We start from the raw sequence: 18,401 nt of genomic DNA, 5'->3' as shown, positions 1-18,401 counted from the left end.
GAGGATCCCAGCTCACACAGAGCACTGTTCTAGGTTCTAAGAGGATCCCAGCTCACACAGAGCACTGTTCTAGGTTGCTTCCTCCAACTGTGATAAAACACCAGGACCAAACTTTGGAAGGAGAGGGTCTATTTGGCATACACATCCCAAAAGGAGCTTAGAGGCAGGAATTGATGCAGAGACCATGGAGGAAGGCTGCTTACTGGCTTGTTTCTCCAGGCTCATGTTTGTTATCTTTCTTATCTTTCACAGGACCACCTGCCCAGGGGTGGTACCACCTACACTGGGCTGAGACTATGCAAATCATTAACTAAGAAAATGTTTCATACACTTACCAACAGGCCAGTCTTATAGAGGCATCTCCTTAATTGGAGATCCCTCCTCCAGATGACCCTGGCCTGTGTCAACTGACCAAACACAAAAGCACATGCCTGAACCCCGACATTCTGAAACAGAGACCTACTTTGGTGGTGATCCTGTATGTGATGTAGGTCTCCATTGTGCAGACGTGCTTCTTGGGATCGTCAACTGTGACAAAGAGATCTCTGGTCTCACCATCAATGTCATCATCGAGCTGAAGTCTGTTCAGAAGGGAAGATGAAGAAGCTGGGCTGGAAGTGCCTGCTGGAGTACCACCATTGGGCAAGATGAGGTCCTGGAGAAAGAGAAGAACATCCTTACAGATCACAGGGATGGAGAACCTCACCAGCCACAGTTCCACAGCCACCTCAGAAACACCTCAACAACAACTGTGACAGCGCCAGTGCTTCTGTTCACTCCACATGTTTCCAACGAACAGATCAGAAGAGGGCCTCAAGCAGGAGCTGGAGCGGAGGCCATGGAGGGATGCTGCTTATTGACTTGCTCTCCATGGCTTGCTCAGCCTGCTTTTTGATAACACCCCAGGATCACCTGCCCAGGGATGGCACCTCCCACACATTAATCATTAATCAATAGTGTCCCACAGACCTGCCTGCAGGCAATCTGATGACGTATCTTCCCAGCTGGGGTTCGCCTTCCCAGATGACTCCAGCTTATAGCAAGTGGACAGAACCTTGATAACCAGCACCTCAGCCCATCATACAATCTGCCCTCTTTTGTATTTAATTCACAATTTCAGATTTAAAAAGATCAAAGATATTGTCAGACAGAAAACTATAAGAGAGGGATAGAAGGGGGGGTGGAAGGGAAGGGAGGGGGGACAGGCAGGCAGGCAGAAAAAAAGGAAGAAAGGAAGGCCAACAGACTTACAAAACAACAGCTTTCATTCTTTCCCCTTAGAATGAAGGTGTAAAGCTACCTGAATAAATTGCATGTTAAGAATTTGTTACAAATATAACATTTTAAAAAGGCTATGGTGGTTTGAATGAAAATGGCTCCCATAGGCTCACAGGGAGGGAGTGGCACTATTAAGAGGTGTGGCCTTGATTCAGGAACTGTCACTGGGGATGGGTTTTGGGATTTCAAATGCTTGAGCCAGTGTCTCTCCCTACTGCCTGCTGATTGAATGTAAAACTCTCAGCTACCTCTCCAGCACCACATCTGTCTGCATGCCACCATGCTTCCTGCAATGACTATGTTAGACTAAACCTCTGAACTGTAAGCCAGCACCAATTAAATGATTTTCTAAAGACATTTAATTAAGAGTTTCTATGGTCTTGTCACCTTTTCCCAGCAATAGAAATCCTAAGACAAAGGCCCAGTCTCACGGTCCTGTTGTTAGGACTTGACAAGGGAACAGAGCCCTGTCTAGCAGAACTTGGAAAGAGCCCTGAATGTTACCTCCGATAGCAATGCAAGACAAAGACTAAGAATGTGGAAAGGAAGTGACAAGAGAGCAATGGAAAGGGCATTGGTGACCCAGATCATAGGGTGGGGTCAAGGAAGTGCTCTGGAGGCTGCTGTGACCTGTCCCCTAAAAGTCACCTTGGCAATCATATCCATGAGCTACAGTTGATCGGAGAAGACCCCCAAAGAAAAAGACAAGACAGGAAAGCATGGCCAAGGGTCAAGAGAAATGTCATCCTCCTGGGTGGGTGACAGAGCACACCGAGGTTCTTTCCTTTGCTCCCATCTGCACCAACCACAGATCATGTAATCAGACACTTAAGGCAATGTCAAAAATTCAAGGTTTGCTGGGCATGATGGTGCATTAACTTCAGCACCTGAAAGGCTGAAGCAGGTAAATTCTCTGAGAGTTCAAGGCTAGGCTGGACTATAGAAAGAGTTCTAGGACAGCCAGGGCTATATAATAGAGAGACCTAACTTTTAAAAATAAGTTTCTGTAACTATTAAAATATGACACTCATGGATACAAACTCCCAACCCTACACTGTGCTTCTGCGGTGGTGTGAATAGGTATGACCCCCACAGATTCATGTGTTTGAATGCTTGGTCATAAGGAGTGGCACCAGTGGGAAGTGTGGCCTTGTTAGAGTCACTGTGGAGGCAGGGCGTTGAGGTTTTAAATGTTCAAGCTACTCCCAGTGTGAAACACATCCAGTCTCCTCTTTGCTGCCTTTGGATTATGTAGAACTCTCAGCTCCTCTAGCACCACATCTGCCTGGACACTGCTGTGCTTCCCATCACGATGGTAAAGAACTGAGCCTCAGAAACTGTCAGCCAGCCCCGAATTAAATGTCTCCTTTTATAAGAGTTGCCTTGGTCATGGTCTCTTCACAGCACTAGAACCCTAAGTAAGACACCTCCTGTCTCAGCTATGCTTCCAACCATGGGGCATTGCGAGGGGCCACCCGCCGGGGCTCCACGCCCTCTGCTGCTGCTCTGCCATGGATATGAAGGTAGAGCTTTGCTACAACAGCGGTTGCCGACCTGAAGGTCTGGTGGGGGACATCATCTCTAAAACTCTGAAACAGTCAGAGTGGCACTGGCATTTCATTAAAATTTTTAACACGGACTACAGGCAACCCACTTTATTAGGCTCCACAAAAGCCATTTATCAACACTAGAGCACTGGCCTTAGAACAGCTTAGTCAGTGGCTAACCACTGCACAAAAGTATAAAAAAATAAAATAAAAATCCTTGGCCAAGCAATCCACTCAAACTGACCTAGCCTGGCCACTTCCAGAAGCCACCATGTTGTCACATACTGTCTCTAAAATCCACCCCATCTCAGATAGATGTCTCTGAGTATGTAAGGTGCTCTCTCTTCTTGAGTCTTCCCTGACCCAGTCCTCTCTGTATTTGGTAGGTGCCTGCACTGAAGCAACGATCCATATTAATCACTGATCTAGGGGCGGAAGAGACGGCTCGGTGGTTAAGGGTACTTGCTGCTCTTGCGGAAGACTAATAAGGTTTAATTCCCAGCACCCACCTGGTGCCTCATAACTGTCTATAACTCTAGTTCTAAAGTATCTAAAGTTCTGCTATGGCATCTGCAGGTACCACACACACACACACACACACACACACACACACACGGTGCATATACATACCTGTAAGCAAACAAAGCATTCACACATAAAAATCTTTTTAAATCTTTTATACACCTGACTTATCCAATGTATATAAGCTATCCAACAATGTCTTCTCCTTGTGTGTGCCTGAGTACATGTGTGTGCGCTGTGCTAGTGTAATTATCTATCTGCCATCTCTTTCCCTGCTCTACAGAGACCCTATGCTAACTTTCCTCAGCCAGTAACCTTCAGGACTAGCCACATATAATCTGAAATGCCCTGAGTGTAGGGAGAGTCAAGCAATCAAATCAGCTCAGATCCTTCCCTCCTGGGACTCCCTAGCCAGGGTGTAGTTCCTCCTTCCAGGGTGTTCCCCACAGTAGGTGGGCACATGGGAACAACTGAGGAACCTCAAGTGCCCAAAGTCTCTGGACTAGAGAGGCTGTCACTATGACTGCACCCATGACTGCAGCCCTGCAAGGTTAGCAAGTCAGCCGTGATCGCTCTCCATGAGGACACAGACTGAAGAGAGGACCTAGCCTGCCCTAGCATTTGCTGTGCCAATGGTGAGCCCATGTTCCTTACCATGGAATTTTCCCAGACCCTTTGCCTATTCCTCCTCTCTGTTCTCCAGTCATAGATCCTTCTAGGTAAACATAAAGCTGGTCAGGTAAAGCCAACATTTTCTTCAGGGTCCTAAGTTTATCACAAAATGATTCTCAAGACACTGCCCAAGAGAAACAAAAGCAACAGGAAAACAGGAAGAGCTTAGGGGTGAAGAGCAAGGGTTGGGTCCAGGTGTCTCAGCCCAGCAGAGGGCTCAGCAGTGGAGTCTGCTGTGGCCTGGACTCTCGAATAGGTCTCATGCTGGCAGCACCACCTACAACCAACACGAACAGACACAGTTCTCCACACCACAGCTAGGGAACTTCCAAACAAAACTAAACTAAATCCAAGGCTAGAAAGCTGACTCAGCTGTTAGCAAAGGGTGCCCACATAGGGTAGCTCACGACTGTCTGTGACTCTACCACTAAAGGGCATCTTCAGACACCCACACTCATGTGCACAAGCTCGTACACTGACACAATACATAGGTACATAATCAAAAATAAGTAAGTAAATACAGCAAGTTCCAGGACAGCCAGGATTACTACATAATGAGATCCTGGCTTTAAAAAAGAAAAAAAAAAAAAAGGTTTTAAAAATATATAAATCCAAATATGTCGCTTCCTTGCTTTAAATTCTCAAAACCATCCCATTACACAAGTCTAAACTCCCTCCCATAGAGGAGGCACTACTGACCCGCCCCTCCCCTCCTCCACACCACTTCTTTCCCTGAGTTCCTCCTGCTCTGAATCACTGGCCTTCTGGCTGGCCCTGGCTCACTGTACCTCACAGGCTTTGTACTGTGTTTTCTCTCTCTCTCTCTCTCTCTCTCTCTCTCTCTCTCTCTCTCTCTCTCTCTCTCTGTATCCCAGTTCCAGATCCGGATGTGGCTACCCCCTCTCTTCATACAGGCTGCTGCTGGAAGCTACCCACTTGAGAGATCTTCTCAGTCCAGTAAAATATAAAAGTAACCCTGTATCCTTTCATCACTCTTTAGCTCCTTCTCCAGCTTTGTTTCCCACAGGGCTATCATTATTTGAACTTTATTGCATATTCACTGATTTGACTCTCTCTACTCATCTGTGAATTCCATGAAAGTAGAGACTATGCCTATACAGACTATGACTATACAGGAGGTACTGGAAAGGTGGAGATGAATGAGTCTTAGAACAACAGAAGGTACTAGATAGACACCTGGGAACTGAGAATACCTCCAAGGGTAACCTGAGCTACACTGGCCATGTTAAAAAGCTTGCCCCACTAGCAATAAGGGTACAGCAGCACTGAGGGGGTCAGTATATGGAAGCGTAGAAGAATTTTAATCCAACAACATCGCTGCTCTGGCAAGGAATCCCATCCAAAGTTATGATCTGGCTGGAATATAGTCAGCTGCACACCTTTAACCCCTGTAGCTGCAACACCTACCCTTGATCCCTCTGAGTGCAATACAGACACACCCTTAGTACACACCTTTAATTGTCATAGACCCCCGAACTCTGACCAGCAGAGACGGGGAAGAACGACACAAACGCCAAGCAGGTTTCAAACAGATTTTGTCTTTATCTCCCCGAACAGTTTTTAATCTTTTCCCTCTCACAAACAGCTTTCTCTAACCCTCTACCTGTTCCCAACTAAACCCCAACTCCACTCTGCAACTCCTTCCTCCACTCTCGCCCACCTGAACAGTTTACAGCCTTCTCCCCCAGAATTCTCCCCCCTCCCTCTGGGGCACATTCTGTTTTTTTTTTGTTTTTTTTTTAGCCTCCCCCCCCCCAGCTCCTTCCCAGCCCGGGGTGCATCCTGTTTTCAGTCCTCTGACCTGATCCCTTCCCCCTCTCCTGGTCAGAGTTCAGCCAGGGAGGCCAGTGATAGTCCATTAACTCAGCAGGCAGGCAATCCACACAGGCTCAGCAGTTTAGGTTAGAGTTTAGGCTCAGGTTCTTGGCAGACAGGGACCACGGGGCTTGGCACACCCACTCCCTACATTTAATCCCAAACAATGGCAACTAATAGGGGAGCAGACAAAGTGATGAATCAGAGGAAGATCTGACAGAATGAATCAGAGATAGGATACACCCAATTCACACAAGAAAAGAAAGAGAAGCTACTTAAAAGTAGTGAGGGAGAGAGGAAAGTTCAGAACAGTTGAGTTCAGTTGAGTGCAGCTGAGTTCGGCACATGGAGTTCAGAGGCAGTCTTTTTCAAGCAGAGCAATTCAGTCAGAAGTCAAGAGAAGCCTATTTGAATCAATCAGCTTGGAGAAGAGTTTGAGCCAAAATAGCTGAGTTGACCAGCCAGCCAGAGTTGAGAAAAAGCTAGAAAGGGTGAGCTTATTCAGCTGTAAGTCTCAGAGGCTGAAACATTCTAGGCCTAGGTTAGCAGTAGGCCTAACTAGGTGAAGCCTTCAAGGACCAGGCTTGCAGAAGTTTAGACTGTAGAGGCTAGAAGCTTCTAGGCCTAGGGATAGTTAGATAAAAACATTCTGCCGGGCACTGGTGGGGCACGCCTTTAATCCCAGCACTTGGGAGGCAGAGGCAGGCGGATTTCTGAGTTCCGGGCCAGCCAGGCCAGCCAGGGCTACACAGAGAAACCCTGTCTTGGAAAACAAAAACAAAAACAAAAACAAAAACATTCTGGGCTCAACCCAAGCCATGTATTCATAAAGCTCAAGTATGGCTCTCCTCTCATCACTTCATCTGAGGAAATACCAGCAAAATCACACTTCCAGGGCAGTAACCAGAGGAGTGTGTACGAACCGTGAGAGCATGGCAAGATGCATGTCACTGTTCAGTTAAAACAAAACAAAACAAAACAAAACAAAAACAAGTTGATTTGTCTGTTAAGTACCTTTACATTTCATTATAAGCTGTGGTATAGGGTTTACCACGGGCACACCAATGTTACTGAAAAGAAAAAAAAAAAATCACAGTAGAGACATAGCTGGTACCTCAAATTCATTTTCTTGCTGGTTTTATCATGCAAACACCTGTCTAGAATAATTCTTGTGAACTATGGTAACTGCTTGCTGATGAAAAAAAAAAAAATACTCACTGCTGTAAAATGTCAACTCTCTAGGCAATGTCTAGAGTCTCTAAAGTCTTATTCTAGACAGGTGCTTGCATGGTAAAACCAGCAAGAAAATGAATTTGAGGTACCAGCTATGTCTATACTGTGATTTTTTTTTTTCTTTTCAGTAACATTGGTGTGCCCATGGTAAGAACATTCCTTCCTCTGTCCCCTGCCCATCACCCCATACCCAAGGAAGGCACAGAGAGAACTTCATTGCTTTACAAACTCCTCTACTTCAAAGATTTTCAGTTTCAAGATCTGTTATGGCCATCTGTTAGCAAGATAATTAACAGAAATCTCTGCTGGGATTCTTCATTACGTTAAACAGGTTTACAAAGGCAGAGTGACATCTACCGGGAACCAATACAGATGCAATGAAACACAAGGCATGCTAAAATAATCCAGCTTCTCTAACGACACCACTGGGAAAATCTGGGGAGTGTGATGACTCCACTTCAGAAGAGCCTGGACAGCAGCTCAGGCCAACCCACAGGAGGGAAGGACAGCACTCCGTCTGTCCACAGCCTGTACCTAACTGCCTGGTGTGCCCTAACTCACATGCACAGTGGACACCTGAAGAAGGAATGTCCTACACAGATCAAACAGATGATTCTGCTGTGAACTTCAACTTAAACTCACTAGGGAGAGTCAACTCACAGGGAAAAACCTCAAAAGCATGCTTGTCAAAGATACTCAGAACAGAACAGCAAACACCATGAAACCTGGAAAATAACCAGGACCCATGGTGTTTACGGCAGCAAGACAAAATGCCGCACAATTGAAATAAAAGCTGGGCAGAAAGGACCAAACCTGTAATCCCAGCACTGAAGTGGCAGGTAGGAGGGCTACAAGTTAAGGCCAGTTTGCATTATAGAGCATAGCTAGGCTTAAAGAATAAATAGGTAGGTGAAGGAAGGAAGGAAGGAAGGAAGGAAGGAAGGAAGGAAGGAAGGAAGGAAGGAAGGACAGATAGACAGACAGACAACAATTATAAATCTGGACTTGTAGACCATTTCAGTAAGTTACCCACAGCAGCTTACTCCTCTCCATCCTACCCTGAGATGCTAACTTAGAATCTAAGAATAGGCAACAAAAAGAACTGGGCAAAAGGTGATAGGAAAAGCAGTATGACTCTGGAAATCAGGAGAGGTCACCCAAGTGCCAGACTCTAAAATATTCTACCAGACACAACTGGGACACAGCTGAAGAGGGAACCACGAGGCACCTTTAACAGTTTTTGAGGCTATTTACTGTCACTGAGGCTCACAAACAACCCCCTCACGTGCACTGTAATTTGAAAATGCAGTTGTGGGGTTGGGGTAGGTAAAACAATGAGACAAAGGAAGGTTTCTGGCTGAGGTGCTCAAGGGCAAAGCACAACAGAGGACCACCAGCAGGGGGCACCCTGCCCACAAGGCTTTGGTGCATTATTGAGAGCAGATGAAGCCAGGCAGACTACTCTGGACATATTCACAGACACAAAACAGACATAGCTGAAAACACAGAGGGGTGGGCTCCGCCATGGAGATCAGGCCACTGCAACCCAGACCCTGGAATGAGCCAAGCCAACTTCCCTCTACAGAAATGCCAGGACCCTGCCTTCCTTCCCCTCACCCTTTTCCTGTTTGAGTGATTACAAGTAAAAAACTCAAGAAGATAGTTCTAGCAACATCAAGCAGAAACATGCGGCCCAATTCACCTGTTCCAACCCAAGGCCAACAGCAGACGTGTTATTACCACATCAGCCATGAGTAAACTAAAAAAGAAAAGAGAAACCTTAAGCCTGTATTACCTCATCATTCTAACCCAAGAAAACACACACAGGGAGAGTCAGGGTTCACACAGCAGCAAGAGACATGCACGAGGTAGCTTTATCCCACAGAATGAACACATCCCGTCACATCTACTCCATGCTCTCATTTTTGTTAAAAGTGAGAAAGCTTAAGATGTATACTGAAAACAAGAAAAAGCAACAAAACCAAACTTTGATTATTTTAGAAGATGGACTCGACAAAGTAAAATTTACAAGGGCCTGTCCAATATAGAAAGAAGAAAAATATCACTATTTTGATCTTATCTCTTTATATGATTACAAGTTATATGTATATTACAAATTACTATACTCTGAGTCCAGAAAGCTACAGTTGGGTAGCATAAGAAAGGACAAACTCACTGCTGAAAACAAGAACCACCAAGGCCAGTGGCTTTGCAGCTGAGCCCCAGGGAGCCCAAAGCCTGCTTTAGTCAAGTATTCCAAGGCACACATAGAACCGTGGAGAACCTCCCAAGTCACTTTATGAGGGTTAACCACTAATCTGCTACCAAAATGACAAAAAAGGAAATTATTGTATATACCAACAATAAAGTAACAGTTAAAACCGTATTTTAAAATTTATGGCTTATGTGATAGTTTTTTGTTTGTTTGTTTGTTTGTTTTCAAGACAGGGTTTCTTTGTGTAGACTTGGCTGTCCAGGAACTTGCTCTGTAGGTAAGGCTGGCCTCAATCTCATGCTCTCATTTTTGTTAAAAGATCACTCAGAGATCCACTTGCCTCTGCCTCCTAAGCACTGGGATTATAGGCATGTGCCACCACCACCTTGCTAAATAAACTTTAAGAAAATGAATCTTTAAAAAGAATATGTCAGGGTGGAGAGATGGTTCAGTGGTTAAGAGCACTGATTGCTCTTTCAGAGGTCCTGAGTTCAATTTCCAGCAACTAGATGGTGGCTCACAACCATCTGTAATGGGATCCGATGCACTCTTCTAGTGTGTCTGAAGACAGCTGCAGTGTCCTCATATAAATAAAAAAATAAATAAATCTTTTAAAAAAATAAAAAGAATATGTCAAAGGGCCAGAGAGAAGGCTCAGTGGGTAAAGCCCACTGCTGCTCTTGCAAAGGACCCTGGTTTAATTACCAGCACCCATATGGTGGACCCAAACCATCTGTAACTCCAGTTCTAGGGTATCCAATAGGCATGCATGCAAACAAAATATTCAAACACAAAAAGTAAATAAATAATTATTTTTAATCTTTTAAAAGGCCGAATAAGTGGTTAAGAGCATTGGCTGTTCATCCCGAGGACACCTCAAGCGACTGGCCCCTCTTCCCATGAGAGGATCACACCTTCTTATTGTTTCCAAGTGGCTTCTTACAGGAAAACACTCTAGACATCTGGCTTTGGGTTAGGTCTTGTGAGTTGCTCTAGCCAATGGCAAATGAATGATTGCAGCATAGGCCAAATCTCAGGTGACTGTTAGGAATTTGTGTGTCTCCCACAGTCTCTTGCTCTTTTCTCTGCCTAGCATGTCCCCAAAAGGGACTGTTCCTTCAGAAATGTAAGATCTGGGAAGAGCAAGCACAGCTGACTCACAGCCAGAAAACATAACATGACCTGAAATTAATGTCTGTTGCAAGCTTTGAGCTTTGGGAGTTGTTTATTATTTCAGTAAAGCTGGCTAGTGCATATAATTATAAAATGTCTCTATAATTTTCTAAACTGCAGAGAGGAAATGGTCACACAACACTAGAGAATTTTTTAAGATATTATCCTTTTCAACCCTGGAATTATTCACGTATGTCTTAACTAGCTTGTACAAGCTCTTGGACCCTCCCTTATTCTTACTAGTGTAAAAGGTTCTGTTTTCCCCACCACTGCCCTAGAAACCCCATCTCAAATCATCTCCAAAACCTCCATGGCCATTTGCACCCACCCACCAAGTCCTGAGGCCACCACAGCCTGTTTTGCAGGCTGGTACTGTCTGGGAATAGGTTTATACTTTCCTACTCTGGATTTTGATCCATTTCCTATGTGACAAAGACTCTTCCTAATACGTGCGCTCACAGACTACCTGTTTCCACACTGATAGGCTGATAAAGCCTTTTAGAAACGGAATATGCTTCCCTGGATTTTCTATGAACAACCCTGCCCTTTAAAATGCATCCACCCATCAGCACAACAGGAAAAGAGCCTTCAAAGGGACTTCAGAATCAAACAGCCCAGTCCAGATTCCTTGGCCAGGTTTCCATGATCTCCAGACTGTAGTCCCTGCTCCAGACATCCTTAGAAACAAGGATTTTGCCTAGTCGATGGATTTAAACATGGTTCCTACAAATGCCTTCTAAGGAGGCACCACTATTACAAGAACAGACTGAGCATCTAAGTGATGTCAGCCAAAGTGACGATACCGGGCTACCGAAACACAGGGCCAAGACCATCTGTGTTTAAACCACTCAGTAGGAATGCCAAAACCACTAATGATGACACAAAGCAAAGCTGGTTGTGACAGTACTCCTTGCCTTGAAGAATGAGAGTAAAGGGTGCTGGGACATTGAGGACACTTGCCAAACAGAAAAGCAAGGCCAAGGGAGAGCAGTGTGGTCACTCCAGGCCAAGGAGTCGCCAGCACTAAAGGAAGAGAAGCATTCTTAAAAGCTTCTCCCTGAATGAAGAACCAAGGCCCACAGCAGAAGACGGCTAGTGCAAGTGTAAGGGATGAGCCTCCCTGTCAATCTGACAGGGTTTAGAATCACCATGGAGGGGGAAATGTGGCTGTGTCTGGAAGGGAGTTTCTAGGCTAACTGAGGTGGGAGGCCCACTCTCTATGAGGGCAGCACATCATATGGGCGGGGCCCTGCGCTGAATCAAAAGGAGAATGGGAGCCGGGCAGAGGTGTTCATCTCTCTGTCTCCTGAGCACAGATGCAACTTGACCAGCCACCCCTGCCCCTGCCCCTGCCCCTGCCCCTGCCCCTGCCCCTGCCCCTGCCCCCATGCCTTCCCATCACAGTGAGCCTAAAGTAACCCTTCTTTCTTAGCTCACTTTTCATGGGTACTGTGTTTGCTCAATGCATGCACATACTACTTGGCAGACTTCAAAGTCAAGTACACAGCTTTCTAAGAAGACAGACTAAGCTGTCCTAACCCAACTGAAAACACAACTCTCCCGAAGACCAGCTCTCTTTCATGCCCATCCCAGCCTGCTCTCAAGATCCTGCCAGTCAAAAACCACAACTGAACAACATGTTCATTCTTCCACTGGCATTTCTGCACACATATCACACAAGGCCACGGGGCACAGAACTCGCCAACCGTCATCAAATCTGTTTGTTCTACAATAAAAGGAAAAGACTCTGAAGTGACAGGCACGAGGCCACTCAGCAACATATAAAGAGCCTAGGTCTCATACATGGCTGTCCCACACCACCCTTGTGGAGAGAGCCCTGTCCTCCAAGCACATCAGCCATCAGCATCTTATCAGACGAGCCTACTGATGTGTCCCAGGAAGCAGAGGATCATTAGACCCTCACCGGAGATCAGAGCCACTCCCTCCAGTACCCCTTCCTCCCAGTCGTATTTAATTTCTGCCCCTACCTGTTATGGCCTAGGAGCAGCTCAGGCAAGTGTCCCTCCCATCTTCTGATATTGCAACACAAAGTTGTCACCCACAGTTCATGCTCAAGAAGCATCAATCAAGTTACAAAAAAAATCATACATAAAGTAAGTAAGCTTCCAATTGTGTTGGGCCCCACTCACAGCTCTCCTGGGGTACATGCAGCCCATGGGGTACACATGGGACATATCTGTCAGACAGAACAGAGAGGATAAACTGAAGGGATGCTCCATGTATACAGCTAAGGTGAAGGACTGAAGGGAGTCCCACCCACCCAGGCAAGGATGAGACTTTAGTGATACACACCGGTCTTAGGGTTCACTGCTGTGAAGAGACCCCATGACCAACGCAACTCTTATAAAGGTAAACATTTAATTGGAGCTGGCTTACAGTTTCAGGGGTTCAGTCCATTATCATCATGGCAGGAAGCATGGTAGCCTGCAGACAGACTTTGTGCTGGAGAAGGAACTCAAGAATTCTAGATCTTGATCCAAGGGCAGCCAGGAGATTCTTCAGTAGGCAGCCATGATGGGGCTCTCTTCTGCACTGGGCAGAACTTGAGCATAGGACCTCAAAGCCCAGCCCTACAGTAACTCACTTCCTCCAACAAGGCCACACCTCCTAATAGTGCCACTTCCCACAGCCAAGCATATTCAAACCATCACAACAGCTGTGTGGGGTCACCTGCATCCTATTAAGTAAGCCCAAATAAACTCACTGGTCCACTAAGCTAGTTAGACAGAATGGTTACTTTAGTCTGTCATTGGTAACTTACCGGGGGTGGGGGCCAGAAGAAGGCATTAAATCCCCTAGAAATAGAGCTACAGGGAGCAGCCATGCGGGTGCTGGCGATACAGCCTAGTCGTCTGCAAGAGCAGCAAGCGCTCTTAACCACTGAGCCATCGCTCCAGTTTCCAACCCAACCTTGTAACCACCACTCATTCATCTCACAAAATAGGACAATTCAGATGTGTCAGAAAAGTTAGTAAAGGGCTGGAGAGATGGCTCAGCGGGTAAGAGCACTGACTGCTCTTCCAAAGGTCCTGAGTTCAATTCCCAGCAACCACATGGTGGCTCACAACCATCCATAATGAGATCTGACGCCCTCTTCTGGTGCATCTAAAGGCAGTTACAGTGTACTTACATATAGTAATAAATAAATTTAAAAAATAATAAAAGTTAGTAAAGATCTTTCTTGGTTGTCAGAACAAGAGTCTAGAAGACACAAAATACTAGCCTGTTGTGTGTGATCAAATACGGGTTAATCATTACCCCAGGCAAAAGCCACTCAGGCAAGGAACAGGACAGGACAGACTCACAGACCAATGGCAAGTATCAGATGCTACTATGCCATCAGCCTTCCCTCTCTCATCTCTAAATGTGCTTTAAATACCCCACATTTAGTGTCCTTTTTATCAAACACAGACTCTGGAATTTGTGGGCATCTCAGGGACAAAATTTATGTGCCAAATTGTGCCATTTGACACGTATGTCCCTCCTTGGGAGAGATATAACTTCTGTGGTCTTAAAACTGTCTGTGGGAGAAGGAAGGCCACCGAGTTTAAACTGCCTTTCTAATCTAGAGAAGGAACAGAAGCACGCCCTCCTTCCTCTGAAGCACGCCCTCCTTCCTCTGGACACCACTCCAACCACCTCCGGTAGAGTTCTCTCATGCTCAGGGTTTGTGACAAACACACCCTTCGGCTTCGGCAGTGGGAGGTCTTCAAACCCACAACCAAAACTGAAAATTAACACAAGGCTGGACTGGACGGAAGCCTGTAACCGTATCCCAGGGGGCCATGCTTCCTACGGTCAGTCAGTGTTCACCGCATTCCTTTCTCTCCAACAAGAGGGACGAGGGTCTCACAGTGTCAGCTCTGAGGCACTGGCTCAGCAATGGTGCCCAGATTCCAATCCACATCTTACCAAAAGCAGCTACTGGAGGGAGCCGCTTTGCTAGGAATTCCTTGAGGCATGGTGCCCTGGACACTTGTGCTAGAAGCTTCATGTATTCCTTTGTAATACACATTTTCAACCCCCAAGTCCACACAGATGTCTCTGCAGAGCCATCTGCTTGGTCCATGGCTGCTCCAGATTCCAGCCAATGTGGCTCAGACCAGAGAAGGGTGGTTCCTCTTTATGTCCATGGTTAACTGAGTCACTGAAGAAGAAATGAAAACAATGCACCAAGAGTCTGGTCACAGGAAAAATATAAGAATGGACTTGCAAGCTGGCTCAGCAGGTGGAGGCGCTTACTGCCAAGCCTGACCACCCGAGGTCAATCCCCACCAGTTGTCCTCTGACTACCACACACACAAAGTAAACTAATAAAAGTTAATTTTTTAACATTAAGGAGTAAGGGAAGAGACAGGTTCTCTGAATGCACGAGGCTCTGAGCTTAACCCCTGGGACTTGTCAAAGCAAGAAACAGCAGGTAAAAGGTTTGTGTTTTAAGCTATGGGGTTTGGGATTTTTTTGACATCAAAAAGGTTTTTTAGGGCTGGTGAGATGGCTCAGCGGACAAGAGCACCCGACTGCTCTTCCAAAGGTGCAGAGTTCAAATCCCAGCAACCACATGGTGGCTCACAACCATCCTTAACAAGATCTGACGCCCTCTTCTAGAGTGTCTGAAGACAGCTACAGTGTACTTATATATAATAAATAAATAAAATCTTTAAAAAAAAAAAGGTTTTTTAAGTTTATTACAGTAAGATGAGTTGTCATCAAATTTAAAACTGCATCCATGTGTTGCAGCCTAAGTGCAGAGCTCTTGAACAGGGCTGCATTGTTCTAGAGAACAGCAGTCCTGCAAAAACTGTGCTGTATGCTGAGACCAGCCTGTTGCTATCTTGTCTCGTTAGCATCATGTTTTCACTGTCCTTTGCTAGTGTATAAATTATTCAACTGCACAAATTCCACTGTGTTACAACTGCCTACAGAATTCAACACCATGACACGTTGTACCGCTGGGCGGCCTATACTCTGCTGTATTCCACACAGTCAAAGGGTACAGCAAGCTCCACCACCACTTAGGTTTGTAAGTCCACACCGTTTTCACACAATGAGGAAATCATCTAGAAACATATTCCTCAGAACATATTCCTGTTGTAAAGAGACACAGGGCTTCACTGGTCAGTCCCATCCTCTTTGGGCTAAGCTGCAGAGATGGGCTCTGCAAAGAAGGGCCAGTTATCTGAATCCTCACTTGACAACAGATGACAGGCAGGTAGGTAAAGAAGAAGCCCAAGGAAAGAGAGGACAAAACCTTACACTGTGTCTAGAAACCATGTGTTATAACCAAGTTGGAAACAAAATATCAAAATGGCACCGTAGGGTCTGAAGATAGGAAGAGACTTGCAGACTTGACCTGAGGCCAATACACAGGAGATTAGTAACAGGATTTCTAAGCCTACTGCATCTTTTTGTTCTTTTGGTTTTTTTTTTTTTTAAAGATTTATTTATTTATTATATGTAAGTATACTGTAGCTGTCTTCAGACACACCAGAAGAGGGAGTCATATCTCGTTGTGGATGGTTGTGAGCCACCATGTGGTTGCTGGGATTTGAACTCAGGACCTTTAGGAAGAGCAGTCGGGTGCTCTTACCCGCTGAGCCATCTCACCAGCCCTGTTCTTTTGGTTTTGACAGGGTCTCCCTAGGCGGCCCAGGCCCAGCCTCCTGGGTGCTGAGATCACAGGTGTGTACCACCACACCTGCCAAAGATGCTTCCAGTTCACATTTCACATGATGGAGGAAAATACCAGCTGTCCAAATTGAAGACTATGATTATTATTGGTTCATGCTGTTGTAGAGAAAGGCTAACAGATTGCAGGAGCTCGTTTTCCTCAAAGCCTCTCCCAGGTACAGCTGCTGATGGACAAAATTTAGCTAAAAGGTTACTTTCCTAAAATACATATAATTAAACATGTGTTAAGCACCTTTCTCCTAGTGATAAAATACCTGATTATGTCTCTGAGATGTCAGAGAAACAAAATAATTATCACTCCCTGTTTATGCTTTAGACCAAAATACAGGTGTTTTCCAACACATGGGATCTTAGGTGCTGTAACTGACAGGTGCTGTAGCCCCGAAACCACAGCTGAGAGGATATGAAAAAGCAGAATTTATTAGTGCATGTATTTCATCCAAACACGGCATTCTTGATGACTGCCAGGTGCAGTTCTGGGGAAGCAAGCAGGCTGAGAGGGGAGTTACTGCAGGACTCTCTTGCAGGCTGCAGCATGGAACTTGGCAACTTGATATGCTGCAATAAATGCACAAATAAAGGAAACCCGATAGCCCAGGGCAGGGAGGGAAAGCATTCGTTCTCTTGGAGGACACTTCAGGATGACTGACTTGATTCTTCAACAGGATGGCAGAAGGCAGGGACTGAGATTCCAGCTGCTGTCAGGCCCCAGGTGAGCCCCTCAGACTCAGCCACTCTGGCTGGAAGATGGTGAGTCCACCCTGCTCAGCAGGCAGGTCACATGGGGGAAAACGCACTCTCCAGAACCAGGAAAGTGCCCTTCGGTGGAAAAGAGGTAGCCGTGTGAAGAAAGTTGGAAACTTCCGGATGGAAACCAGAACCTGGGTGGGTGTAAGCTTCAAGGGGAGTGGCAGGAAACACAGCCTGGAAAGGAGATGAGCTGCAGCCTCAGACACAAGGAAGCGTTAGAGCAGTGCTCAGCAGAGGACTAAGCTCTGAAGCGGGAACACGGTGGCCATGCCTAAGCTTTTCAGAAAAACACGGAACAAAGGAGGGTCAGTACTGGTGACAGTGGGCAACAGGCAGGCACCACACCTCCTCCAAGATGCCAGGAGAGGAGGGCAAATGAGGGATTCTCAATGCTAAGGTCAGTGGTTAGAATCCCTCCACCACTGTCATTTATTCTCATTACGAGTTAGCATATGCTATGGAGCATAGCAATGAGGACGGGGTGAGGACAAAGACTTGGATGTTCTCTTGAATGCTTTCCAGGTAGGGGGAACAACAGACCAAACCAGACGGAACCTGTATTTCTAACACAGTAAGCTACACAGTAGGCAATGTTGTCCTTCAGGCAAAACCACATACAGCCTAAATCAACAACCCTATGTAATCTCCACAGACTCCATCCTTAGGGAAGGGCGCCAAAATAACTGTTCAGCAAACACCAAAGACCCGTAGTGCATCCGGCCTCATTATCCTTTAGAATAACTTGGAAGCAGTGAAGAGAGTTCATTATCTCTATGTGATTACTGATAGGATAGAATATGGACTAAGGAGCTTAGAACACGGGCCTAAGTCACACACCAGTGACAGGCAGAGGGACATAGAACTGGACCCAGCACCCCAGAGCACTCACCACCTACCTCTAACATTCCAGAGATAACACTAAACAGTACCAACTACACAAAATATTCTGACTCCACCTTCACTTTTTTCCAGGTGTGGCATGTAGGGAAGTCCCCAAACAAAATCCGCCTCCATATGTGTTAGAACAACAAAATTCCTGCTCCAGCAGTGTCTGAGAAATAAATCGAGTCAGACTGCTGCTCAAGAGACTTTTAGTGCTGGCCAGCTCCAGACAGTCCATAAGCCATTAACAAGTGGCTCCATTTAGCCATCATCAATCCTCTGTGGACCAAAAACCGAACCAGTGTCAGCACTTAGAAGTAAGCCCTGCGGCTGGGCACCACTGTGGGTGGTCCACCTGATGCTCAGGGTGACACATGGGGTCAGGGATTCTCATCCCCAGAGAACCTTGTATGTCAGTCAGCTTGATGACTTGATAACCTGTCAGCCCCGAAATCAACAGAACAAATTTAAGTTTTAATATTAATTGATAACTCTGGAACTTCAAGTACTGAAACAATAATATATTATTCAGTTAATACTGATGGAGAATTTGGTTAGCTATTTTTTCTTTTTTTTTTTTT

The 18,401-nt window shown here is 45.8% G+C and overlaps 1 protein-coding gene across 1 annotated transcript in view; it reads right to left on the bottom strand.

Moving 5' to 3' along the window:
• The window catches only part of Snx30 (sorting nexin family member 30), a 96,744-nt gene that overhangs the window by 44,874 nt on the left and 33,469 nt on the right, over positions 1 to 18,401 (bottom strand). The window contains exon 2 of the mRNA XM_021200259.1: positions 464 to 655. Coding sequence (XP_021055918.1) covers positions 464 to 655 — 192 coding nt within the window. The remainder of the gene's footprint in view (positions 1 to 463; positions 656 to 18,401) is intronic.

This window comes from Mus pahari, chromosome 6 (genome assembly GCF_900095145.1).
Source record: "Mus pahari chromosome 6, PAHARI_EIJ_v1.1, whole genome shotgun sequence".
NCBI lineage: Eukaryota > Metazoa > Chordata > Mammalia > Rodentia > Muridae > Mus > Mus pahari.
The sequence above is the reverse complement of the archived record's forward strand: the minus strand, read 5'-3'. Positions and strand labels throughout refer to the sequence as shown.